We start from the raw sequence: 26,897 nt of genomic DNA on the forward strand, positions 1-26,897 counted from the left end.
GGTGCCCAATGTCATCTTCTCCAGGCGAGCGCAGCATCTCTGCCTCTGTTGCATCCTGGTCGTCTGTGCTCCAGTCCCTGCCTTGTCCCCAGGAGCTGTGACCGCTGTCCCCGCCCTGTTGCAGAGAGCACCAGCCCGCTGGCACTGTTCCTGCTGTGAGGGAGGTCTGGGGCCTGAGCAGCCCCTTGGGTCAGCAGCAGTGGTGGCTGTGGCTGGGAGGAGCTGCCACACGCCGTGGCACGTCCTGTGCTGGCACTGCCAGCGACCCGGTCCTTCCCACCATGGCCATGGTGCTTTGTTGCCCCTCTGCTCCTCTCCCTGATGCTCGTCCCCCCACCGGCGCCTGGGGGCTGTGTCAGTGCCCCTGGGGGCTGTGTTAGTGCCCTCTGCGTGCACAGAGCCAGGCAGGCTGAAGGGCACTGGTGACAGGCAGGAACAAGCAGTGACAGTGGCCCCAGGATGGGCAGGGGTGCTCTGCCGAGGTGCTGGTCCCACCTCGGGGGCTGCAGCACCGCATCCTGCTCCCCCGCGCTGACAGCGGGCAGAGCACCCAGCTGCTGGGGATCACGGTACCGGCAGAGCCTTGTCCTGCGGCTGGCGGGGCCCTGGGGTGTGCGGGGGCAGGATCGTCCCCTGGGGTGCGCGGGGGTCGTCCCCTGGGGTGTGCGGGGGTCGTCCCCTGGGGCACGTGGAGCCAGACACCAGCCGGGGGCACTGGGCAGGAGTGGTGCCACAGGCTTGCTGGGCTCCTACTGGTGTCATGGGGAGCGTGGCTCAGCACTTGCCATTGCTTGCTCTGGATAACCCTGGAAATCACCGGTTGCTGGGAATTTTGTGCGCCTGCAGGAAGCCTTGCAGCCCTGGGCCTGTGTGCCGGATGGCTGGCACAAACCCCTGTGGCATTGCCTTTTGTTATGGTCCTTCTTGTGAACAAACGCTCAGCTTGCACAAATGTTTGCGAGGGAAGATAAGGAGCTGTGAACAGAGCCAGAGTGACCGGCCAGGCCACACCTGGTGACGGGGGCCCCTGTGTTTTGCCCATGCTGGGGTGACGCTGCAGGTTTGCCAGCGCTGCTGCTGCCTGGGGGTCGGGCTGGCTGTGCCGGAGCACGCAGGAGTTTGTGGTGGGGACATCTGGGGACAACAATGTGACCGCGTGGGTACGGCTTGTCCCTCGGAGGGGACGGCATTGCGAGCGTGTCTGTGACTGCTGCTGGTGAGCTGGAGCAGGGGCCGGAGTGAAAACCTAAACCATCTGGGGTTTGGGTTTCCATCGTCCTACATGTGCCTTTGACAGCGAAACTCCCGTTCCTGCTGCTCGGGGTGTTTCTGTCCCCTGTCCCGTCCCGCTGCCTGGGAGCGGAGCGCGGCTGCGTTCGAGGCAGGAAGCAAAGCTGGAGCTGTTTAAAACTCGCAATCTTCAGGGAATTTCAATCGCCAGCCAAGCCTGTTCGCAACCAACTGCGTAGCGGTGCAGGGTTTGAATCGCTGACCCGCCTCCGCCGCAGCGCTGCCTCCTCCCCGCGCCGGCTCTGCCGCAGCGGCCATGGGGGTGCCGGGGGGGGCTCCCTGTGCCGCGCTCTAGTGGGGCCCCGCGCCGCCCCGCGCCCGGCACACCATGCCGCTGCTGGACTTCTTCTGGGCCTGCTTCAAGAGAGCCAGGGTAAGAACCGGCTGCCGAACGGCGTCCTCCGACACCTCCGAGCGTCAGGAGAAGCCGCTGGAAGGGGCGGCGGGGGGGTCAAGCAGGGCTGGGGCTCGTGTGTGGTGTCATCTGCTCCAGAGGGACGCCATGCCCGGGCCCCATGCACACGTGAAAGGTTAATTTTGGATGGGCCGTGTGCAGATGGGTTGGTCGGTGTGTCCTGCGCTTGTCGCTGCCCGTCAGCGATGGCACCAGCGTCCCGGAGCCGGCAGCCCTGGCCGAACACGGGTGGGATGTCTGTATGGATGGGGATGTGTGTATGGATATGGAAAGTCTGTATGGATGGGGATGTCTGTATGGGTGTGGGATATCTGTATGGGTATGGGATATCTGTATGGATGTGGGATGTATGCATGGATGGGGGTGTCTGTATGGGTGTGGGATGTGTGCATGGATGCGGTGTCTGTGTGGGTGTGGGATGTGTGCAGGGATGTGGGGTGACAAAAGAGCAGTGAGACCAGAGGCCCTGAGTTTCTAATTTCCTGCAGCAGTGGTTCTCATGGCATCTGGTATTTTTCATTTGAGTTTAATTTCTCATCTGCCACCTTAATAATGTGCAACTCTCTCCGGCTGCCCCCATTTGTTGTGTTAAAGCTATAGTATCACAGCCTGTGCGGTGGTAGGTGTGCTGGGCAGATTTTGGAGGTGTTATTAGTGTGGATTTCAGGAGTTTTGGCTTGGCAAAAGCAGCAAAATCCCTTTCCAGCCCGTGCCGTACGCCGGGTGTGTCAGGCGAGTGGCTCTGCCCTGGTGACATGGATGTGGAATGCAGGCTGTTCCCTGGGGTTTCAATGCAAAGCCCAAAATAGTTGAGTCTAAAAATGACATTTGTGAAATTCATTAATAATATTAGTAGCTGTCTTGTCCCTGCTGTCTCCAGAGAGCTTAGCACGTCCCTGTTAACCCTCCTCATTCCTGTGTGTTGCCGTGGCTGTCGCACTCAGGGCACAGGGGACAGAGACCAGGACCTGTGTCCCCCCAGCAGAGCTGCAGCTCCCAGGGGCTCCATCCTGGGCCTCAGCACAGTCCAGAGCACCCAGCAGAGCCTGGGAACCTGCTGCCCGGGACGGGGCCGCTGGTCCAGCCGCTGGGGGTGCTGGGGACCGGAGAGCACTGGGAGCTCCGGCCCTTTTTGTCCCTGGGACTCCAACCACAGCTGCTCCTCTGGCCACGGCCCCGGCAGCACGTGGGGCTTCTCCCCACCTGGACACATTCCAAACCCTCCAACCCGAGGATAATTCCCCATCTGAACCCTCCAGTTTTACTATTTAAGCCAATATTTGTATCTGCTTCTTGCTTAGAAAACACTTTTGCCAGATGCCCAGAGCAGTGTGGGGACGGAGCGCAGGCAAAAGTCACTGATGGGTCTGGAATTAATTTGTCCTCCGGTTCTGGGGCTCTTCCTCGCCACCATCACCCCGGGCTCTGAGGTGTCACGGCCAGGGGCCTGTGACAAGGGAAGCTCCAGGCAGTTGGGGGCTCCAGAAGAAATCTGCCATGAGAGATGGGCTTTGTGCTCGGAAGGGACGGCTCTGCCCAAGGAGAATGAGCCCTGGAGAAGAGGGGTGAGTCTCTTGGCTCAGCACCTCCAGCTACCGGCTATGGGGAGAAGAAAACCTGCTCAGAGGGCGTAAGCCAAGTGGTGCTTCCCCCCGAGCAGAGCCAGCACGGAGGAACGGGGGACTCTGCTGGGATGGGACCTGCCCTGGTGCTCACAGGGGAGGCACAGAACAGTGTTCCTGCATTTCGTGCTTCCTCGTTAGCTCAGCACATGCAGCTCATGTTGCACTTGGCATTGCAAAAGCCCAGGCTGGCGATGAGGGGCTCCCTGCCGGGTACCGCAGGTGCCTGCTCCCAGGTTTGGGGGTGCTCGTGCTCTCCGCATCATTGCCTTCACTGGCTTTAAGCTTCCCGCTGCTCTGCTTGCAGCAACACAAGATAATCTGGTGGACACTTCATTTCTCCATTCTTCTTCCATCGCCACACTGCCCCACGACAGCTGCCCCCACCAGCAAATGGACCCTGGCTGGTCCCCACCTTGCACAAGCCCTCATGGAACACGGGGCGTTGGGAGAGGGGAGCCGGGAGCAGCTCTGACAGCCGAGTCGAGCGGCTGCGTGGGCTCTGGGGCCAGGGGAGCTGAAGGGCCAGGGGACATCACCCTCCCGATTTCCCTTGGCGAGCACGGGTGGCCTCATGTGGGGCTGAGCAGCTCCAGCTCGCTTTCCCCATTTCCTCCCAGTGCTGCTTTGCTCAGCTACTCACTGGGACCAGCAGAGGAATTTCTTGAAGGAGGAGAAATGTGCAGGGCTCTGTCTGTGGAATTAACGCTCTTTCCAGGTTAAATGAGGTGGAGCTGCTGCTGGTGGCAGATTTCACGGGAAAAAGAGGGCATTAGGGCCAGGACAGAAAGCAGGAGAGAAGAGGCCCCCCCTTTAGCACAGGGACCCCCTTTCCCTGCCGTGGCCTGGGGGAGCAGCCCCAGCTCAGCGCCGCAGCCCTCGCCCCACTCGCTGTTCCCGCCGCGTGTGCCGGCTGCGCAGCCCTTGGCAGAGCTCGTGGGAGCAGACGTGAGGGGTGAGCGTCGCCCTGTCCAAACGCGTTCGGCTCTGATGCTCTGCGGTTCCCCGCACGCTGCGGAGCGGGGCGGGGGCACAGAACCAGCACCTGCTCTGGGGCAGGCGCAGCCGCGGGGTGACGGGTCAGCCCCTCTCCCCCAGGGCACCCCCAGCGGAAGGAGAGGGGGGTCCCGGGGCCGTGGGAAAGGCCGCTCGGCGGCACCGCGTTCCTGCAGCGGTATGCCCCAACAGCTCTGGCTGCGGCTGTGCGGGGGGTTCGCCTGCACCCGAGAGGGGCCTGCGGAGCGTCACCCGGGACCCTCCTGCTCCTCCATGTCCCTGCAAACGGCCATCGGCTCCCGCGTGCTGGCCAGGCTCTGCCGCTGGAAACCGTGCTTGTCGCGAGCGCCCGGGCAGGCGCTGCTGCTCCCACAGAGCCCAGCCGCGAGTGGTAGGGGACTGTGAATGTGAAAATCAAAAAGATAACACAATGATTTATATTCTTTTTTCTTTCTTTTCACAGTGTTTCACATTGCTGGAAGACAAAAAAGATGCAGGTAAGCATGACAACGTTTTCTGGGCAGGAATGCCCTTGCTGCGTGGTGGGCAGGGGCCACGAGGAGAGGATCATACTCGTGCCGGGCTTCTGGTTTCTCCTGCCAGCAGGACGCATGTTCCCCGAACTGCTGCTTTTCAAAGGGGCAGCAAATGCAGCCAGTGCAAGGCAGTGCCAGCCGGGCACCCCTTGAGCCCCGGCGGTGCCAAAGGGACCCCAGGACGTGCCCAGCTCCCCCTTGGCCCCATCCTTTCCCTCCCGGCTGCAGATGTGGCTTGGCTGTACGCCGCAATCATCAGCGGTGACCAGGGTGACATCCCAGCTGCGGTGTGCGCGCTGGACCCTGCGGATCAGAGCAGCCGCTCGCCGGTGCTGCCGGAGCTGCTGGCACCGGGAGCCGCTCAGCCAGGGCAGCCCAGGCGGCAGCAGCTCTGCTCCTTTCTGGTGCCTTTTCAGATCCTCTCCTCTTTGTGGTGAACAACTTCATCCCCTGCAAACAAGCTCATCAGGAGCTCCAGGGCATTTCTGGGGGGGTTCCCGGCTGGGAGCCCCCCAGCTGGGTGTGACTGAGATGTGAACTGGGGGGCAGCTCCTGCTGAGCTGTGGTTCTTGCACCAGGGCCCAGGGGCTGCGTCTGCCCTGACCAGCCCTCTGCAAAGCCTGGGGGGAGGCTGGGGGTCGGGGCCACCCTGCCGTGGGGAGCCTGTGGGTGCCGGGCAGACTGGAGGCTGGCAGTGGTCTGCGGGGCGAGGAGGAAGAGGAGAAGGGGTGCGTCTGAGGGGTTGGGGACCAGCTCTGGGAACAAGGCTGTGGGCTCCCAGACAGGACACAGCCCACTGCTCATTTTAAGAGCTGTAGGGTCCTGCTGCCAGACTGGTGTGAAGTGGCACAGCTGGTCCTGGGTGCCGCTCTGCTGGGGGTGAGGAGGTGCTCTGGGGCTCGCCCTGTCCTCGTGTTCAACCATGGACAAGCAGCCCTGCTGCCAGACGCGGCCCTGCTTGTCGACAAGGTGTGTAGAGGTCCTGCAGTTTGTAACTCGGTTAGTTGGTCTAGTGGAGACTCTTTGCTAAGCAACACCTGCAGGAGTAAACCTGGCCCGGTCCCGGCAGAGCTCAGATCGGGTCCCGCGGGTGGCGGCTCCGGAGCAGCAGATCCCGTGGGTGGTGGCTCTGGAGCAGCAGATCCCGTGGGTGGTGGCTCCGGAGCAGCAGATCCCGCGGGTGGTGGCTCCGGAGCAGCAGATCCCATGGATGGTGGCTCTGGAGCAGCAGATCCCGCGGGTGGCGGCTCCAGAGCAGCAGCAAAGGCGGCAGGAGCGGTGCTGGGAAATGCAAGTTGCTGCCCTCCAGGGAGCCCGTGGGATGTGCTCGGGATCTGAACAGTTCCCCAACTGGATGGCAGAGAGCCGGCTTCTTGTTTTTCATCCACGCAAGGGCTGGGTGAGCTTCGAGCTGCTGGCGCAAGAGCCCAGGAGCACAGGAAAGCTCTGGGCAACAAAAGGTGCTTTGTGAACAGAGCTCCAGAGGTAATCCTGGGTGGTCTCTCTTGCCCTTTTGTGGGAGAGATTAACAACATGACTATCAAGAGCTTGTTAGAAAGCTTTAAAGAGCCCTGCGTGAGGGAAGGGCAGGGAAGACTCTTACAGATCCCATTCACAGCGGGGGTTTTGGTGCAAAGTATGAAGCCCAGCGGAGCGTGGCTGGAGCTTTCCCTTTCACGTGGATTGTGCTGGCTTGGAGCAAGCCCGCTGTCAGTTTGTACCCGCCCTGGGGTGTTTGAAGCTCTGGGAAGACGCCAGGGCAGTCGCTTGCTGTCCTCTTAGCTGAGCATCCCCAGAATGTGCTCTGACAAATGGGGGTCACTTAAGGAAACATTCAGACAGTGGTCTTGGGAGATGCCACCCCCTTCCCTGATGATGTTTTAGTCTCTTACGGGCGGGCAACAAGAGGATCTCAGCTCTTGAGACAACGGCACGAGGCAGGGTTGAGATGGTGCTACGTTTATCCTGGTAACTGTTGGGGATGTGCCTCTCCCGGCTCCCCCATCGCTCCCAGCTGCTGGCCCCGGTGCCTCCCACAGCGCTCCTCTCCCAGGCCAGGTTTCCACGGGTTTCCGAGCCCTCCGCTTCCTCTCCAACCTCCGCTTCCCATGTATTGTTCTGGACAAAGCAGAAAGGAAAGGCTTGCGCAGCCGCACACGCAGAAACCACGTCCCCGAGTGAATTCCTGCCGACAGCAGCGTCGGGTCTCCAGAAGCAGGGTCGGGAGCAGCTCTGCAGCTGTCATTAAGCAGTGGCCTCCCTGAAGTGCCGAGGGACAGGGACGGGGCTGGCGGCTCCCTCCAGTGCAGCGGGCAATGACGGCGTCACAGCCTTTCAAAAGGGGCCTTTGCGGCTGGGCATGGTGAAATAACAGAGAAAAGAAGCATGAGGGACTCCACTGAACTTTTGCCCCTATGTGAAAGAATAAGGTTGTATTTACCCAGCATCTGGATCTCCAGAAATAACCCGCTAAATTTAGCTGTTGTTGATATGTTGTCACAGCTGAGTTATTCTTCTCTCTTTACACGAAAATCTGCTGCACCGGTTCTGTTGGTCTGCAGGACGAGCTCTTTGTTCCCCGTCTGCTGTGTGCTGTGCGCTCGGTGCGCTGTTTGTCGGGGAGAACAGGGGATCTGGTGTCTGCTTCTCTGTCACTGCGTGGCCGGGCTGAGCAGCCGGGGCTGCCGGAGGGCGCGTGGCCACGCCGGGACGTGCGGGGACCGTCGGTGCCAGGGGGACACCGGCGTGGGGTGGGATGCTGGGCTCCGGAGCTCTGAAACTCCAGAGCAGTCGCTGCCTGTTACGTGGTGGAAAACGCGGTCACGGGTCTGGATCCCTGTCGAGGGGGTAGGAAATAGAAAAGCTGAACCGAATGTGATTATTAGTGGTTTTGGGGTGACGTGTCTGCGTTGCTGCTTCCTCTTCCCTGCCTGTGGGGTCAGTCTGCTGAATCACCCTGAGACACCAACCTCAGTCCCAAAGTACCCTCGGATGGGCTCTGCCACTCTTCTGCTCGTTTTTCATAAAGGAAGAGGGTTCTTTCTCAAATATTCTCATTTTCCTTCTGTTACAGCCCCTGTGGCCACACTCCTGGGCCACTCGCCCATCTCTGGGAACTGATCTCCTGCCTGGTGAGCGTGAAGTGCTTTGTGGTTCGCTCTAAGTAGTTAAAAAGTTTTTAATAGAGTAAAAAGATAATTCCTGAGCAGGAATATATACACTAAAATCACCCTGCCAGGGCAGCTTCAGAGCGAACAAACAGGTCGTGCTTCTCTCCATCAGAGGTTTTCTCGGGGGCTGGGACAGCATCTCCTGAGGCTCCAGACACCATCTCCAGCGTTTCCTTTCCGGCCTCCTCAGCGAACCCCAGAGGTTATTTTTGAACTGCTGAGTTCTTTGATATGTATTTATCCATATTGGTTTAATTTCCCTGAGAAATTAGGCTGGTGCTAAAGCCTCTGGGCAGAGCCAAGGCTGCCAGCTCTGACATTTCCCGCTGTCCCCTGCCTGGGGACATTTACGGGTTGGTGGCTCCAACACAAGACGCCTGGTGCTGTGCCAGGCGCTGCCACCCCCGGCGCTGCCCCCGTGACACCCGCTCACGTCCCCAGAGCCGCCGGCCTCGTGCTGCTGCTTCCCCACAGCCCTGCAGAGAACGCTCATAGAAACCCACGGAGCCATGCACGCAATTATAACCTTGGTTAATTAACAGGAACCACCACGGCAGTGATATGGGCACACACAAGACTCCGCTTTATATCTTGGTCCACAGCAATTTCGGACACTTTTGGGTTGTTCTCGTGTCACCTTTGTGCTCTTTTGGCAAATAGGCAAAGGCTGCCGGATCAGCCCCCCCTTTTCCACCCCTTCTGCCCCCCTGCTGCTGAGCGTTGTCCCACCGCTGCTGAGCGTTGTCCCACCGCGACCAGCTCCCGAGAAACCAGCTGAAAACATGAAATCAGGAAAAAATACTTTAAAAGAAAATCAAAACCAACTTGGCCACACTTCAGTTTTTCCAATAAATGATCATGGGGAAATGATTTCTCAGAGGTAGGAGGCCCCTCCAGCCCACGAAATAAGGCCATTTCTTGTCCTTGTTCCTCTTCTGCCTATAAAACCTTCTGTAACTCTGAAACTCAGGGACTGCTGCAGTAACTGGTTCCCATCCCCCAGCTCATCCCCTTCATCCTTCTGGGGCTTTAATTCCAGGGTCTGGAAGCGTTTCCGTTTCCTGTAGCTAACCAAACGCAGATTCCCCCCTGAACAGCAGGATCCCATCACAAACGGGGTGATTTTCTTTGAAGGCCAGAATGGCAGAGTCTTGGCTGGGCGAGGGCTGTCCTCGGGCTGCCGGGCGCTCGGAGCGCAGAGGGTGGGCTGGGAAAAGGCCCCTCTGCCCACCCTGCGCCCAGCGTGTCGCCAGCATTTTCCCATGGCAGCGAGAAGCTATGGAGACAGGCTGGAAATAAATTGCAGGCAAGAAAGTACATTTGTATCTGCAGCCCCTGGGTAGTTTGCACGAGGCCAAAAGGGTCAAGAGGGAAGTTTTGAGTGTGGTTACTTCCCTGAAAATATAATGAGAAAATACATTGAAAGCTGAGAGAAAGAGTTGGCTGTACAATGGTTTTGCTTTGGTAAAGCTTTGACATGTGAGCAGCATTAAAAATGCAAGGAAAGGTAATGTTTCCTGTGTCTGAAATAATTCGTCTGTGCTTCTGGAGAGAACTTTGCTGGACGTGGAGGAGGCTCTGGGCTGTGCAGCCAAGGCGCTGGTGTGCTTTGTAATACTCCTGTGGTTTTCTTTTCAAAGCCTGAGAGGTCAGATGAGAGAAAGAAAGGTGTGAGGTGTTTGCAGGCCAGTCTGATCATGTCGGTTACTTCTTCTCTTCTTAACGAAGAGATTCTGAGTCTTGCCTGAAACACCCTCAGTGCTGGAACACCAACCCACCCTCGGGAGCGAGCGCGTTCCCAGGTACGCCGGTGCTGCGTGGGGCCGGACCGCTGGTGACTCAGTTTTAGGTGGATGCAGATGAAATGTGGAACGCGTGAATCATCTTCACGTTGACCTTGACAGCTGGCGCCGGTGCCGGCAGGAGCCGGGCTGCCTCACGGCAGCGTGTTGTGGCCGTGGCAGCCCCGGCCCGGCCCCGCGCTGCGCGCCGGGGATGCTGCGAGTCCCGCGGGGAGCGGGGCAGGAGCGGGAGGCAGGAGGAGAGCGGAGCCTTGTCCCGGGGCCAGCGGCTTCCTCTGCCGGAGGAACGGCTTGTGAGTGTCCGCCGGGGGAGGCAATCAGCGGAAAGGGAGGGGGCGGCCGGAGCGGCGGGGCCGCGGGGCGCGGGGGAGGAGCCGCCGCCGCTCGCCCGTTCGGCCGCGGAGCGATGGGCCGGTGCCGGGCCGGGGGCTCCGGGCGGTCCCTGGGGCTGCGGCTCCGCCGCGCAGCGGCCGCTGCTCCCTGCGGGGGGGGACGGGGACGGGGACGGCGCGGGCACGCAGGTGAGTGCGGGACGGGACCGTTCTGTGGGGCCTTGGCAGAGCACCGGCTCCTCTTCCTCCTCTTCCTCGCTCTCCATCTCAGCGGCGGAGAGGGGCAGGGGGGACCGGCCTCGATGTTTGCTTGGGGAGCTCAGCGCGGTCCGGTCCGGGGGGCTGGGCGGTGGGTGCCGCTGGTGCTGGGAAGCGCAGGGGGCAGCAGCTGGGGCTGCGGGGAAGGTGGGCGGCAGGCGAGGCAGGTGGGATGCAGAAGGGGTGCAAAAGGCAGAGTGTGGCCTGAAAACGTGGGCTGAGAGGGACCTGGGGGCTTGCTTCCCTTCTGGTCTAAAATAGCGTGGATTTGGTGATGTTCTGACCAGGTGTCTCTCTGCCTGCTGTGTCTCAGCAGCTGATGCGGGTGTTCCTGCTGTGGCAGGAGGAACAGCTGGTGTCCACTGATGTCCCCGAGGAAAGCGGCAGTGCCGGGGAGGTTTAATATGTTTCTGATGGCTCATAAGGATGTGTGCATGAGATAGAGCGTGAGCCTTGTCACTTCAGTCCTGCAGGTCCAAACCCTGCTCTGTTTGCCAGCTTCCTGCTAGGGACCGGGACAGGACGGGCATGTCCCAATGCTGCTGTGGCCCTCGGTCTCTGTCATTGCTGGTGGAGACGCTGGGAACGGAGCGGGGGAGTCGCCCAAGGGCTGAGGGGTGTCTGTCCTGAGCTGACTATTAAAGCAGATCACTCACCCGAGGGGCACGAGGAGAAAAGAACCCCACACTTTTCATAAAAACAGGGGCATTGTTATGTATTTGATAATGTGTTGATGCTTGTATTGGTCTTTTTATTTAGACTGTTAAAATGCTTACAGAACTTTTCTTCGTTTGCAACTCTGGTGCTAAAACTGCTTTGATGTGGGTTTTGAAGATGACTGTGATGCAGTGTGTGGATAACAATCTCGAAAGCTATTTATTTTGGGTTGTGTGAAAGAGGAACCGCTGTGGCTCAGTTCCTCAGTCAGCTGTGATGCTCAGTGGAGAATCACATCTTGTACCTGCCCTGAGGCTTGCGTTGGAGGCTTGTTCCTCCTGCTGTTGAACGATCCCTTCAGGAATGGCCCAAAACGTGCCAGGGACTGTGGGCCCAGCTGGGCAGGAGGTTCTCTTGGGATGACCCACACAAGAGCTGGGAGTGCAGCCGCAAGTCCTCTTCAAGGATCACCCACAGCATCTGTAGTTGCTCCCAGGAGCCAGATGTGCCAGTAACGTTTCCAAGAGATTAATCTGCATCTTGCCTCTTTTCACTTGTCTTGGTAAGCCCTGTATGTGCTTCCTGAGGCTGGAGCAGAATGGAGAAACCACTTTCTTAGATTTGCAAACCAGCACTGCTGTCTCTGGAACAACAAACTGTCCTGGTTTGCTGCATGTCGCTGTAGCAGTCCTGCAGGAGTTGGCATCGCTTGTGCCTCTGATTGCAAACACGGTGCCATCTCCCCTACAGGCTGTTCCTCTGCCTGCTATGGCAGAGCCCACGTGTGGACTAGGGGACCTGGGTCTTCCCCATGCCCTTGGTGGCCACGTTTGCACGGAGGGAGGACTAGCAGCAGTCACCCCCCCTCGATATAATGGGAGGAGGCTCCACCATGGGTGGGTGAACCAGAAACAGTTGGGGTAATTGAGCTGCTTGCTGCTTCTCATTGCTCGCCAACGTGTTTACCTTCCAGGAGCTGGAGGCTTTTTGCTCTGGTTCAGCAGTGGCCACATAATCTGGATTCCTCAGATAAATTCCTGCTGTTTCTCGGAGATCTGTGGCTGCTGCTTTAATTGCCTAGAGCTCTGGGCCAGACACAGGACCCTTGTTGCACAAAATCAGCTGCCATGAATGATGCTGTTGTGTGTATGTCTCTGAGTTTCCCTTTTCCTCCCTCTCGCCCTCCTCCCTTGGTAGCTGGGGAATTCAGTATGGGTGAAATCCTGCCTGATGTACTTGTGCAGCTGGTGGCACCGGCTCCATCTGCTATTTTGTGTATGCAAGTTAACTTCTTTCCCTTGATTTTCTTGTTGTAAACAAGGATATTGAAGCCATCCTCCTCCTCTCAGCTGGAGCCGGCTTGCCCACGGTGCTGCTGGAGCACCCCCAGACGCCGTCCTGCAAGGGCCGGGGCTGGTGGATGGGGCAAAGGAGCTGCTGGGTTATCTGTGCTGCAGAAAGACTCTGAAGCGGGCAGGAGCAGGCAGCTCCTGTCCTGCTCGATGGTATTGGAGCCTTGTGTGGGACGCCTGATGCCAAATCCCTCTTTCTGGATAACGCCCCAGTGCCCTGCACAGATCTGCGCAGACCCACATGCTCTGAAGGACACAGGCCCGCCCGCAGTGCCCAGGTGTGCTGGGGATGCTCTGCTGGGTGGGGGCTCCTCGTGGGGGTCTCACTGGGGACCCCGAGGGCTGCAGTGGCAGCGGGGTAGGTGGCTGCTTCGATAGTGGGGATTGAGAAAAGCAAACAAGGGTGGCCAGATAGAGAAATAAATCCAGCACCCCAAGGTGGGAGAGGGCGGCAAGTGCAGGCTGGGCCCAGCTCTGATGTGGGGTTAACCCGGATGAAGCTGCTTCATGTGAAAATGTTGTGGGCTTCTGCTGTTCTCCAACTGGGGCAGTGGAAAAATATGGAACATGAATGCTGTGTTAGCAGAGCAAGAGTCCCCTGAGCATGTGTTTGTGCATAAAATTACCCCGGGACACCCACTTCTGGTTTGTTCAGTTCTGTTGGGTTTTATTTATACACCTGAAAGAAAACTTTAACTTTTTTTATCCTGTTTATTCTGGTTGCTGGAAGAAGAGCAGCAGGCACTGGCCACCTCGGGCCGGTTCACGGGTTGTGCGGGTTTTCCTTTCGCGGCGGGTGCTCAGCTGGAGGGAAGCTGCTTTTCCCATGCATTCATATGATTTGGGTTTTTTCCCCTTCTTTGAGCTGTTTGCCCGTTTTTTGCCTTTTCCAGGGCGTTTTCCGGTGCGGGGGTGGTGCGGGGCGTGGCCAGCAGAGGGCGCCCTCTCCCGCGGCTGCTCCCGGCCGAGCGGGGCCGGCGGAGCGGGGCTGAGCCTCTGCAGGCTCCGGCCGGCTGGGCCCGGGGAAGCGCCCCCTTGCTCCCCTGCCCCCCCGGCGGGTGGCCCTGTCACATCTGGAGCTGCTGTGTCCCCGGGTGCCGGGGAGCGTTTGGTGCAGGGAACTGCGGGTCCAGCTCAATTGATCAGCCATCAGCACCAGAGCTGTTGGGTGTGTGGCTGGGGGTGACTTCTATCCCTTTAACCAGCCCTGGGGTGCAGCTGCCACACGGCCCGGCTGGTGTCCCTGCTGGACCTGGCCCAGAGCAGGGAATGGTTGCCATAAAATCATAGAATCAGAGAATGTCCTGAGTTGGAAGGACCCACAGGATCATGGAGTCCAACTCCCATCCCTGCACAGGACGTCCCACAGGTCACCCCGTGTGTCTGAGGACGTTGTCCAGTCTCTTCTTGAACACTGTCAGGCTGGGGCTGTGACCCCTCCCTGGGAGCCTGTTCAGTGTCCAGCACCTCTGGGTGAAGAACCTTTTCCCCATGTCCAGCCGACCCTCCCCGGCACATCTTCTGCCGTTCCCTCAGATTGTCATTGTTCGTGGGAGAGAAAAGCTCAGCTCTGCGCCCCGAGCGCTGGCAGGGGAGGAGGCAGCAGAGCCGGGCTGCAGCGCAGGCGGGAGGAACAGCTCACCCAAAAATGCCTTCAACTTGAGTCTGTGGCTTGTGCTGTCGGAGCTTGGGCCGGGCTCTGTGCTTGGGCCGGGCTCTGTGCTCAGTGCTCTGCCCAGGTCGGGTCAGGATTCAGCCCGGCATTCCCTGGGTGCACGATGAGGTGGCTCCTCTTGCTCAGCCCTATCTGCCTGTTGAGCTTGCGGTGCTGTTTGCAGCCCCCTGTAAGGACCTGGCCAAGGTCATTCCTTTGAGCCTGTTACTGGGTTCAGGTCTGGGTGTCCCAAGCAGTGGGTGTCCTCCACCCTCTCTGCTGAGATGACGAGGCAGCTTCTCAGCCTGTTCACCCTTCCTGATGTTTTTCCTAGTGTCCAGCCAGCCCAAAAGGGCCTTTGTTGGATTTTTTTCTTGTCCCTTCTCACTGTCACCCTTTAGGAGCACCCTAATCCCTTTCCCCTTGCTGGTGGTGGTTACTCGGGGCTGGGCAGGCACCTTCACCCCCCGGCAGCCCCGGTTCCTCCTGCCCTGCCCAGGGCAGCGTGTCCCAGCCCATTCCGTCCCTGCTCCCCCTGCTTGGCAGCTCCTGGCGGGTGTGCTGGGCGCAGGCAGCGTTCATCCCTGCGCTGGGCGCCTGTGTGAGCACACGCGTGTGCGCGCACACACACACACACACACACACACACACGGAGTGCCCTGTGGGCAGCGGGGCGGCTGGAGGCGAGCCCGCAGGCGCTCTGCCATTTCTCTGCAGTACGCTGGGAACTATTAATATCGCGGGGTGTGAATGCCGCCCATTCATGGGGGTGGCGCGGGGGGAGCGTGCGGTATGCGCCATTTCTGCTCCTCCCAGCATCTGTGTCGGCTTTCCTGGTGCGAGCGTGTGCCCGCGGGGTCTGCGTGGGACCCGCCGTTTCGGTCCTGCCCTCTGTGCTGCCTGTTTATAGCTCAGCGTCTCCGGGAGATTTCCTGCCTCTCTGCCCCCACGCCCTCCCTGTTCCCGCTTTGCATGAGGAAATGGGTGGAAAATGCTTGAAATCCTCCTGTGAGCTGAGTGATTTTTCCACTGCCCATCACCGTGTGGCTGGGGCCGCCCGGGCGCTGGTGCCCGTGGCAGCACACACTGTGTGCCGCGCTCCTCACGCTGGGAACGGTGCCACATCTTTCTGCCTCTGTCGCTTTCCCACTCATGTGGCCAGAGTGAAATATCCGTCCAAGCCATCCCCTGGGATGCTGGTGTGGTGCTCAGCACCCCGGGGCTTTGCACCCATCCTCTGTTTCCAGAGGTTTTGTTTCCCCTCCACCCCGTTCTGTCACCCTCCTGGGTCCTGGGGAGCAGCACTTTGTGGATGTTGGTACTTGAGGGGTTGAGGCTTGTCTGGGTTCCTGATGCTCCGACCCCTTCTGACCCCCCATCTGCCTGTGGCTCTGTAGCAGGTGCTCGTAGCCTCCAGCCCTCCTTGGTTTGGTTACCACCGATCTCCACCAGTGCAGATCACCGGTTGCTCCCTTCGCTGTGGCTGATTGCAGAGCTGGCATCGGCTGCTTGTTCCCCAGCAGCAGGAGCCCTTGACCCCCTGGCCACCCCTGTCCCTGGCTGGTGAGAGCCTCCTTTGCACAAAACTCTAGGAAGGCTTTCAAGTCCACAAGGGCCTCATTCAGAGGCTTGTGCTGAGTGCCCCTTCCTCCAGAGGCGAGGGCTGTGGCGGGGGGCACAGGGCAGAGGCAGTCTGGAGGTTGGTGGGAGGAGGATCAGGAGCTTGGGGCTGAGGAAGGAAGGAGAAGTGCATCAAAAGCCTCTTGGACTATGAAAACAATGGAAAAACCTCTTTTTTTCTCCCCTGATCGTCACATGTTAAGGTGCTTGAGCAATACTCCAACCCCTGCCAGTGATATCAAGAGAAAAGCAAGTTTGTGGCATCCTTACAATGTACTTGGTCTCTCCTGCTTCTCTGGCCATCCCCACACCAAATCACATTGCCTGCCTCTCCTTGCTTTGCATCCATGCTCTGTGTTCGCTGTCCTGCTGTCTGTCTCATGCTCTGACTCCTCTCTGCTTATTCTGCTCTCAGGCTGGTGCTTTCATGCCCTCCAGCCCCTTTGCCTCCCATTTCCCACGAAGTTCCTCCCTCAAGTCCACCTTAAACCCTATTTTTTCATCTTAACCCCTCTATTCCAGACCCTATTCCCCATTTTCTTCTTCACCCTCTTGCATACAGTCTGTGGATGGTCCCATCTGACATCACACGGGCCTGGGATGCAGAAACCAGGCCACAAAACACGTGTGTTCTGTGGGAAGGATCTTCCTCGCCCTGTCCTGTCAGGGGAGTAACTACCAGCAAACAACCCTGCAGCATGAGGAGGACTTTTGGGAAATAAGCCCTGCAGGAGCAGCCCCTGCTCCGCTCCCTGCCTTGCTGCAGCTTGCAGCCCTGCTTTTGCCACAGCTTGCAGCCCTGCTTTTGCCACTTGCTTTGTTTGGTGGGCAGGGAGAGCTGGGGACAGCCGGGCGTCAGTCCAGAAACCGTCCTGGGGCTGGTCTTTGTGGGGAACAGCTCGAGGGAACCTCCCAGGGGCTCGGGGCAGTTGCAGCTGTTTGGTGTCCCTGTGCCGGAGCCGCCAGCCCCAGCCCACGCTGGCAGTGTAGCTGGGGCCAGGCCAGGCCCTGCAGTTGCTGCTGCCGGTCTGGAAGCGGAGCGGGGGGGACAGTGCGGACCATGCACGGGGGCTGAGATCGTGCTGGGTTTCACGCGAGTCGTGGCAGCCCCTTCCCCAGGCTGCAGCTGACGTGGCTCCACGGTTTGTCCTGTCCGTGCGTGGCGGAGCCTCGGGAGCTTCAGCCTCGCAGCGTTTCGGTTCCCCTTGGCTCCGGAGCGCTGCTGGCGGCTGCTGAGCCGGGGTGTCCCGGTGTCCCGTGTGCTGCTCCGTGTGCCGGCCCTGCGGACCCGGGGGAGGCGGGGCGGGCGGACCCGGGGGCGGGCGGCGGGCGGACCCGGGGGCGGTGGCGGGAGCCGGGCGGGCGGAGCCGGCGGGACCCGCGTCCCGGCCCCGCACCTGCCGAGCTCACACCGACAAGGGCCGGAGCCACGGCTGGCACCGGCCCGCACCGAGCCCGCCCGCTGCCCGCGGCGGCGCCGAGGGTCCCCCCACGCCCTCCGCTTCATCTTCCTCCTCCTCCTCCTCTTCCTCTCCGCCCGCCGGGACTCGGCAGCTCCCCTCGGACCGCGCGGGTTTGGCGGAGGCGCCGAGCAGCCCGAAGGTAAAGTAGGAACCTGCGGGTCCTCTGGCCGTGTGGCGGTGTATGGGGGGGGTAGGGTGGGGGTGTAGGGGGGCAAGAGGGCAGCAGAGGGGCGGATTTCGGAGGGTCGCGGCCGCGCTCCGCCGCCTGCCCTCCGGGAGGATGCTGCTCAGGCCGCGCTGCCAGGAGCTGCTTCCAGGGGCAGCGAACTGCTGTCGGGGTTCTTTGCTGCTCGGCGCGGGGTGTCCGTGCGAGCTGGCTTTTCTTAGCTGGGGAGGAGAGGCTCGGAGCTGGCATACGGTTCCTGACACACTTGAGCTGTTGGTGGGTCCCCATCATTCCCAGGCTGAGTCACAGCCATGCGTGGGGTGAATCCGGTGGGGCTGGCGGGAAGGCTGATGGGAGCCATCAGCACATTCACTGCCAGCAGAACTGTCGCTAAACTGGCGGGGGGATGCAAATGGGCTGTCTGGGGGGTTTGGGCTGCCCACGGTGTCTCAGGGCTCCTCTTCAGCGCTCCGCCAGCTGGGATTACTGCTGGTGAAATTGGTGGCTGGAAAAGCACAGATTTGCCGTCTGATCCAGAGAGCCAGTGAGTTCATGGAAAAGCTGCATTGACGTCAGGAGGCTCCGGATCAGGCCCTTGCGCTGTGGCGGGGGGAGGCTGGACTCCGCGTTCTGGATTTTGGTGCCGTGGGCACGTGTTTCCAGTTGATCATTTCTCATGGAGACCTTTGTCTTGGGTAGAAACGGGTTTGCCATGCGTGCGTAGTTTGTCACGTTGAGAACGAGCAGTAATCTGTCAGAGCGTGCTGCCAAGGTGAGAGGCTGTTTTCTCAGGGTTGTTTGATCGTGGCTAAATCAAACACCAGCTCTTTGTGTGTTCGGTTCTGTGGTTTGTGTTTGAGAACGGCTCCTTGCTGCAGAGGAGCCTCTTCTTTTAAAGACCCTCGTACAGTCACAGGATGTCGGAGCCCATATGACGTTATTGGCAGAAGTCTGCATTCTTTTCCGTGTGCATACTTCGCTTCTTATCAATGAATGTGCTTTTTCCTTTTCCATTTTAACTGAAGCACGGTTCAGAGAGGTGGCAGCGCTGCAGGCACAGCAGCTCCTGGCAGGGAGCTGGGCTGGGAGCACGGCTCCGTTCAAACCCCGTCAGCCTCTCTCCCTTCTTGTAGGGAGAAAATCAGCCCCCACCTTTGTGCCAAAAGCCTGACGGTAATTTCCTTATGTGACAAAAATCCAAGTCCCAATGCAGAGCAGGTTTCAAACCTGGCTTCTGAGGAGGTGCTTGCATTCACTTCATGTGCTTGTGCTTCCTCCGAGAAATGCTTTTCTAATAAAAGACCAACTGAATAAATCCAGTTGTGCTTCTGTTAAGCGTTCCTTGTCTGCATTGCCTCAAATGTCCAAACCCAAACATATGCATGGGACAGGCTGCCAGCAATTTAGTTTTGTAAGAGAACAAAATATGGTTCTGCCTAAGGGCGCTTCAGTACTTCCCCTTGGTTTCTGTACTAATTTCAAAAAGATTTGAAGGTTCTCAAAGCCAGTGGAAGCCAAGGAGGGGAGAGAAAGGTTGCCCTTTCCCCAAGGGCGCAGCAGCGGCCGCTGTGTGACTGTGAGCAGCAGGGGCAGCTGTGGGAGCCGGGGAACCATTGCCAGCAGAGGAGAACCGAGTCCCCTGCCTTAGACCGGTCATTCCCTGAAGAGCCCCAGATGGTTTGCCTGTTGCAAGGGTTTGCAGACTTGAATTTGCATATTGCGTGTTTTTTGCAGGGCTTTTGCGTTCAGAGGTCTGTGGGAGTTTAATCCTCCAAATACAGGCAGCATGCCAGCCCAGCCCAGCGGTGCGTCAGGTAACACGGGCATCTCCTTCCATCTCCCCCAGCCTGATAACGGAGACATTGCTCCATCCCTCTGCCCACCAGATTTGGTGAAGTATCTTGGCAGAGCCCAGGGCTGAAAGCTGAGTGGGGTGTGGGGCTGTGCAAGGCTATCGGGGCAGCATGAGGCTGCAGAGCCGGGATGCCGCTGCTCTTGCCTGGCCTCCTGGCCCATGCTGTGCCCGTGCAAGAGCTGCCTGGAGCAGCAACACCCCAAACCCGGGTGCTGCCAGCACCGCCCGGGCCAGCCGAGCGGGAAGCTGAGGCACATGTGGCAGCGGGGATGTCTGCGTGGAATTTGGGTTGTCTCATTTCTCAGCTTTCCTTCATCCTCATACCCTTCCTGGAAGAAAGGCCGTGCTGGAGGGCGGCTGGAGGCTGCCCGGGTCAGTGGTCAGGGCTGGCGGGGATGAGCCATCCCTGAACCCCTGAGCCGAGCTCGTCCCTGAACCCCTGAGCCGAGCTCGTCCCTGAACCCCTGAGCCGAGCTCGTCCCTGAACCCCTGAGCCGAGCTCGTCCCTGAACCCCTGAGCCGAGCTCGTCCCTGAACCCCTGAGCCGAGCTCGTCCCTGAACTACTGAGCCTAGCTGATCCCTGAACCGCTGAGCCGAGCTCATCCCTGAACTACTGAGCCTAGCTGATCCCTGAACCGCTGAGCCGAGCTCGTCCCTGAACCGCTGAGCCGAGCTCGTCCCTGAACCGCTGAGCCGAGCTCGTCCCTGAACCGCTGAGCCGAGCTCGTCCCTGAACCGCTGAGCCGAGCTCGTCCCTGAACCCCTGAGCCGAGCTCGTCCCTGAACCCCTGAGCCGAGCTCATCCCTGAACTACTGAGCCGAGCTCATCCCTGAACCGCTGAGCCGAGCTCATCCCTGAACTACTGAGCCTAGCTGATCCCTGAACCGCTGAGCCGAGCTCGTCCCTCGACCCCTGAGCCGAGCTCCAGGGAGCAGCGGCAGCGTGGCAGCACCGGCCACATTCCTGCAAGGCCGGGGGTCTCCCGCCCAGTTAATGATTGAGCCACAATAACCCTTCCTGTGTGAGCCTTTCTGAAAATCACCTCCGGATAATTATATTAACTTTTCCAAGCTGCCAGGGCCGGGCACAGAAATTTAAAGAGGCAGGGTCTTTTCCTGTGTTTCCAGCAAGAAGTTCTTTTTCCAGTGCAGGAAGCGGTGGTTTGCCGGTTTTCACTGTCTGTTTGCTTTCTGATTGATTTGGCATGTTGTTTGCAGTGTTCTGCGCTAAGGCCCGTTGGGGGTGCAGAGCCCCCTGGCCCTGCTCCATACTCGTCCCTCTGCCTGATGCTCCTCGATGGGACCCAGGTGCCAACCCCGAGCCCACAGGATGCAGCTTCTGCCGGGTCCCGGGGTGTCCAGCCCCTGACCCTGGTTGCTGAGCTGTGACACCCCGGGCGGGTATCTCGCCAACCTGCCGCTCTGCCCCTGCGGTTCGGTTAATCATTGACAGGGTCCCTGTGCCCCGTGGGCACGGCCCCGTGCAGCGGCGGAGCTGTTCGTCGAGCCAGTTGAAGGTTCCCTTATCAGAAAAGGGCACTTGTCACCCGTTGCTAGTCACAGGCAGAGTAAACGTTAACGGCTGGCACTGGGAACGGGCTGTGACAGGCGCAGCAGCTTGGCAGACCTTCCCCAGGGGCTCAGCCGTCCTGTGGCCCGCTGCACAGTCTCACGTTGCCAGCTTGAGTTCCTTGTGCTGCCCCGTGGCTGAGCTCAACCATCCTCTTCTTTGGTGTCCATCTCCTGGATCCTACTGAGGTGTCCTGGTCTGCGTGACAAATTGCTGCCACTGGTCAGGGGGAACTCGGGGTCACCAAAACCTGGTGGCCAGGCTGTGGTTTGGTGTCACACCTTGTGCACATGAGGTACCAGCTGCTGAGGTGCAGGCTGGTCCCTTGCAGAGTCTCTTTGAGCTGGGTCGAGCAGTTGTGTGGGGTTTGGCAGCTAAGCCAGTGGGAAAATGCTCGCTGCTGTGCCTGCCAGTGCCGTGCTCAGTGCAGGGGTGGCAGCAGGAGCTTGGGGTGGTCACTGGGGTGGAGGTAGCGTCACTGGGGTGGAGGTAGCGTCAGCCTTGGGGCTGCTTTGCTGTGTGTGGGATGAGAGCAGGCAGGGTCTCCTGCTGGATGTCACGCTGCTGGCCCCTGGGGCTCAGCACCGGAGCCAGGGTGTCCCGGGGGTTCCTGCACTTCATCTGGGAGTGAAAGCATGGAGTGCAGGGTGTGCGTGTGGCTGCAGAGCCCGTGCCTCCAGGCGCTCCCAGCCGCACCGTGTGTGCGGGAGCAGCCTCAGGACCGCTGTTCGGAGCTCCAGGGCACAAGTGATCAATGCCACTATTGCAGGAGGTGGCTGCACTTGCAGGAGCCTGTGCTGGACTCCGCACAGGTGGCAGCGGGACAGCGTGTATCCGACCTGCAAGTGTGCTGCTGACCAAGTACCATTTATTTGCAAAGGTACACGATGGGGCTTCTATTCTCCATTTCTCCCTCCCCCCCAATTAATTCGACAAGAACGCTTTCGCTGCTCTCAAGGGCACAAGTTGGGTTTCTGAATGCGCTTTTGTCTGGTGCAGCACAGAGCAGTCACGCTCTCTCCCCATTCCTTGTAGGACTGGCAACAAAACGCTCCCACCGCGCCATTGTGGGGGCTCCAGCCGCTGGGGGGATGAGGTCAAACCCACGGCCCCACGGCAGCTGCCAGCTGGAAACCGGGTGTTTGTGGAACCGGGGCAGTAAATCTGCAGCGTGGAGGGATCTATGTCTGCGCTGCCAGCCTCCTGTGCAACTGTGCAGGGGGGACAGGGGGCCCGGGGGACCTGTCCCACACCCAGCCCTTTGCCCCCAGCAGGGAGCAGTGTCCTCAGTGGGGTGGCTGGCAGTGGGGCTGCGGGGGGAGCGCAGGGAGAGGGGAGACAGGACACGGGGGTGGCTGTGGGTCCGTTCCCTCTGCTGCTCCCTGCGAAACTGGAACTGGCCACAGCAGTGGCAGGCGGGGGTGTCACGAGGCTGCGGGACAGGGGCGCTCCACAGTGACTCAGAGCACACTTGACCTTGTTTCATCACGGCCATTGGGCAAGAGCAGGACGTCTGGGCAGCCAGGGCCGGTGTTCGAGTGCCGTTTCCCAGGCAGGGCGTTGCTCCCCAGTGCTGAACGCAGCGAACCTCCCGGGGAGGTTGGCCCCGGTGAGAGCCCCTCCGGGGATGGGCACCTAACGGCCGTAAGAACCCTGGAGTGAAGTCCTGGGTGAAGCTGCGGTGGTGTCTCAGCAACAGCAAGAGCTTAGGAAGCGGCAGTTCTCACCCAGTGAAAAATAATGGGCTTCTATTAAAAAAAACAAATAGGGTTTGAAGGACTTGAGCATGCCTGAGGTTGCACATGAGAAGAGAGGTGACCGTTACCTGCCGTGCGCCAGAGTGCCCCATTGCCCTGCCTGGGTCCCCTTGTCCCATCCTGTGCCCCTGCAGCCCAGGGACCCTTCGCTTGTGATGGGGACAGAGCGTTGTCTTGCTGGGCCGTGGCAGAGCCAGCCTGGCCGTGCCAGTGCTTATCTCCCTTGCGTTTCATTCTGCATCCTTGTGCCCATCTCCAAATCTTTTTATCTTCCGTGAGAAATGTTTCTGATTCTGATCTGCTGTTACTAATTTGGGCAGGGAACATTTCTTGAGGGACAGTTATATGGCCTGATTAGTTTCTATGGTGCACCAGGCATCAGCAGCGGCAGCTCCGCAGAAGAAGGTACTTGAACATCTGCTGTTTATCTGCCCAGGGCCTCATTGTGCTGGGAGGATGGGTGGGTGCTGTGGCCACCCTGTAACACTGCTGGGAGCAGGACAGGCGCTGCAGAAATGGAGCTGAAGTCCAGATCAGTGATTTACAAGTGCTGCTGTAGGACGTTGCAGTGTTTCCTCCCCTCCAGCGCAGCACAGGGTCCGTGGCGGGGTCACCCGAGGTGCCAGCTGTGCCCGGCCAGTGTGGGTGTTGGGGATGTGGGGACAGGCAGGTAGGGATGGGGCAGTGGCACCAGCCCCCAAGCCCCTGGGCAGCCTCGGGGCTCTCTGCTGACACCGCAGCTCCCCATCCCGAGGCCGAGGGCGGCGGGACCCCGGCTGCCCCGCTCCTGCCGCAGCAGTGACAAGCACACACAGCAGTTCTGCCGGGAAGTTTTTGCTCTTTTGGTTTAGAAGGGCTTTTATTGTTTTTATTTTATGTATCCCAGACACAGTGCAGCAGGGGGATCGCTGGGCCTCCCCCGGTTCGTCCAGCCAGGGCTGCGTTCCCACATGTGCCTCTTCATGGTGCTGCAGATCCAGCTGCTGGGGATGTCCGTCCTCAGCACTGCCGATGTCAGCCGGACGGGACATCTCCTGGCTCTGCTGTGTGGTTCGCTATCCCTTAACACCTTCTGTGTGGGCATCTCCGGAGGCTTCAGGTACCACGATGCTGACTTGAGCACTGGATGTCCTTGCACAATCCTGCTCTCCTGGACCCTGCGTCCTGCAGAGCTCTCCAGAGCACTGGGTGCCGCTCTCCGGGAGAACTGCCAGCTCCCGAGGCTCTCGTTCTGCACGGATCAGTGCTGATCACCTCAATAGACAGGGCAAGAAAGCAGGGACTGAGCAGAAGTTGTGTGTTCTCGGGAGGCGGCTGTGATCTCCCGCTGAGCCCTGGCTGCTCCGGCCGGACACTGCCGCTCCAGCGCAGTGGGAGCTGACCCCGCTGCTTTCCCTTCCCTTCCCACGCCCAGCCCTGCGCACCGCTGCAGCTCTGCGGCACCGCCGTGCCGGCCCGATGCCTTCAGAACAACAACACAAAACAACTATTCTAGGCATTTTGCAACAGCAGCTGAATTGTATCAAACTACTTTGTGCATCTCAGACTTAAAGCCCTGAGTATACATTTTTGAAGGGGCACGTTTAGGGAGGCGCTGTGGTCCGGTGACAAGGGAAGTGATTCTGCGAGCGCAGGGAGCTGGGCTGCGCTCTTGGCTTTGCTCCCGGCCCTGCTCCGGGAGAGGCTCTGCCCCAGCTTTCTTCTTCAGAGAAGTAGGACAACAGAGAATTCAGTTTCTCTGTAAACAGTTTATGACCTGTGAACACACGGGGATGCTACCAGGTCCTGCCACCAAGTTACTTTCTATTGGTCCTGCCGCACTGCTGTTCGTCTCCAGCAGCTCTGGCAGTGCCTGGTGCCCTCGGCGGTGCCGGTGCCACCATGCCGGTGTGTTGGTCCCAAGGCTCTCCCGGGATGCCAGATGCCCTGGGTCCCCCAGAGGGACTGGGGAGGGTGAGCTCTGCTCTCGTCTCCTTGCATCTCCTGTCCCTGCTCTGGAGCCTCCTTGACCAGCTGTTCTCAGACAGCTGCCTCTCTGTGTCCTGCACCTCCCGAATTTCTTCACTTTCTTCTTTCTCGTGTGTTGTATAGGGCTGTTGGCATGAAAGCAGCGTTTGTACCTCCTAAGCCTCCATCTGTCGCCGTGTGCCCACCCGGCCCGGAGCAGATGCGGCGCTGGGGGGCAGGTGTTGCTGGGGGGCTGCGGGCTGGCCCGGCACACGCCACTTTGCCTTTTCCTTGTCAGAAACAGAGTTTGCATTGGGGTTATGGATTTTGGACCGTTCTTGCTCAAGCTTTGGTGATGGTGCCAGGACGCAGGGACCACTGGCAAGAGGTGGTTCTCGCATCGCCAGCCTGGAGCGCAGACAGCTCCGAAGTCCGGGGTGGCCGGGTTTGCAGCGGGGGCTGAAACGGTTAAAGCTGCTTTGCAGTGTGATTTAAAAAAAAAAAAAAGCCATTTCCTTCATGTCCAGAGACAGTTTATTTTCTGGGCATTCTTTGGGATGCAGGGAGGTGCCTTTTCTTTAAGGCATTTCCTGTAAGCAAGTTTATATTTGGACTGGGGAGGGTGGGGAGAGGAGGTGGGTGCTGGGGAGGGGGCCGGTGGCCCCAGCCAAGTGACCTCAGATTTTGGCTCCTTGTCCTGGATTGTTGGAGGTGGCAGCTGTGGGACGGCCGGGGTGACGAGCGGGGTCCCGGCAGCGTGCGGGGTGTCGGGGACACAAACACCCGTTTGCACAGATGGGTCCGAGCAAACAGAACGGTGTGAAGCTGCCGGTGGAGCAGCAGGCCCTGGTTTACACTAAAGCCTCAGTGTTTAAAAATAGGAGCAAAATCCCATTAGCAAGCCCTGCCTTTGCAATCCCTGCACACCCCTGGTTCTTGTGGATCCGCGCTGGCCTCGCTGCTCGGGCAGAGCTCTGGTGGGAACCCACGGTGTTCGGGTCAGAGCCGCTGCCCTGGGCTTGGAGCTGAGCAGCTCTCGTGTTTGGCTTCTCCCTGCTGAGCAGTGACCTGCTAAGACACCGTTAAGTCCTTCTCTAATGTCTGTGGGGTTCTGAGGTTAGCGTTAGGAATTTATGAAGCAGGCAGGTTTATCCTCGTTGTAATTCAGCACTGCTAACCCCAGGAAAGAGCTGCTTTTGCTCAAGAAGTGGTCAACGCCAAGAAAAGTTGACCTGTCAGCCCTTTGCGCCCTTTCAGACCATCCCTTCCATCACCTTTGAGAGGATGGAGGTAAGTGCTGCTGGATCTCAAGGCTGAGGCTCATTGCTGACCACCTCTATCTGTTCCCTCCCCCAAGATGGCTTTGATTTCTGGTAAAAACAAAACAAAAAGATCAAGCAAGTGCCATAACACATAAGATAATCAAAATTCACGGTGCTCTTGATGTCTGTCGTGCAGCGTTAACTCTTCTTCCCACTGATATTTGAGCAGAGCTCTGTTCTTGTGCCGGGTCCCCGGTCCCTCGTGGGCTGGGCTCACCTCCGAGGCAGTGCTGGGGCTCAAGCAATTCTCCCATTGTTCCCCTTGCCAAGTTTCTTCTCCCCCATTTTGTTTTCTTTTTATTACTGTGATTTCCTAACATCGGAAGAGGCGAGTTATGAAACTGGAGTTATCCAAACACGTCTTGTTTGAAGATAGCGTTTCATCCAGCAGATGCAGCTTCCTGCTCTGTAAATGGTTTTCATTGTTTCGCGTTGGCTCCTGGCCCTGTCTCTGCCGGGGCCACCGGTAATGTTGCTCGGCTCTGGCAACCCCAGGAGCAGTGGTCCTGGCCACGCAATGCTGCTGGCCATGAGGTGGGAGCACCGGGGTTTTGTAGATGTCCTCTGGCAATGTCTGGGGGCTCGCTGGAGCTGCGTCTCTGCGGGCTCCCGTGGCAGCACCCGCTGCCCCAGGGATGCGCACACTCCCCAGTTCACGGCCGCTCTTCAAACTGGACTCTGCCTGGAGGGACCGGTTGGTGCCACTTCTGCTTGAACACGCCCCAGTGCCGGCAGACTGTTAGCTCTGATTTTAGGTGTTTGATTCAGAAAGCAAAAAGGTATGAATTAAGTTTAACACAGAATGGTTGAATAGGGAATGTGAGTGCAGAAGGCAGCGGTCTGCTTCTTGAATGGCTGCTGCAGATCTGACGGATGTGTTTGCTGGTGAAACAGGAGGCTGCTCTCACCTCCCGTTGCTGCCTGCTAAGACCGTGGTGGGTAGAACCTGTGTTTTGATGGTGAAAAGCTGGAAATTGCACTTTGCAGCACAGGTGTGGGTGCTGGGAGCGGGGAGCAGCCTTGTGTGTGTCCCCAGCTGGTACAGCTGTGATGTTTGCTGTTCTCCAAGACCCCCCTTGGGAAAACAAAGCTGCACTCTTGGGTTTATTCCT

At 59.2% G+C, this 26,897-nt stretch overlaps 1 protein-coding gene across 5 annotated transcripts in view; it reads left to right on the plus strand.

Moving 5' to 3' along the window:
* Positions 1-1,382: 1,382 nt before the first annotated feature.
* Positions 1,383-26,897, plus strand: part of STARD8 (StAR related lipid transfer domain containing 8) — a 53,216-nt gene continuing 27,701 nt past the window's right edge. Inside the window, exons 1-2 of one of the 5 annotated variants that reach the window (XM_065077325.1) lie at positions 1,383-1,663; positions 4,787-4,820. In XM_065077325.1, coding sequence (XP_064933397.1) covers positions 1,619-1,663; positions 4,787-4,820 — 79 coding nt within the window. In that variant the 5' untranslated portion in view covers positions 1,383-1,618. Of the gene's footprint in view, positions 1,664-4,786; positions 4,821-9,951; positions 10,125-10,225; positions 10,353-12,499; positions 12,709-17,063; positions 17,307-26,897 lie in introns of those variants that run through there. The other 4 variants (XM_065077328.1, XM_065077324.1, XM_065077329.1 and 1 more) reach the window with 4 other exon arrangements.

Source organism: Columba livia, chromosome 12 (genome assembly GCF_036013475.1).
Source record: "Columba livia isolate bColLiv1 breed racing homer chromosome 12, bColLiv1.pat.W.v2, whole genome shotgun sequence".
In the NCBI taxonomy this organism is placed as follows: Eukaryota; Metazoa; Chordata; class Aves; order Columbiformes; family Columbidae; genus Columba; species Columba livia.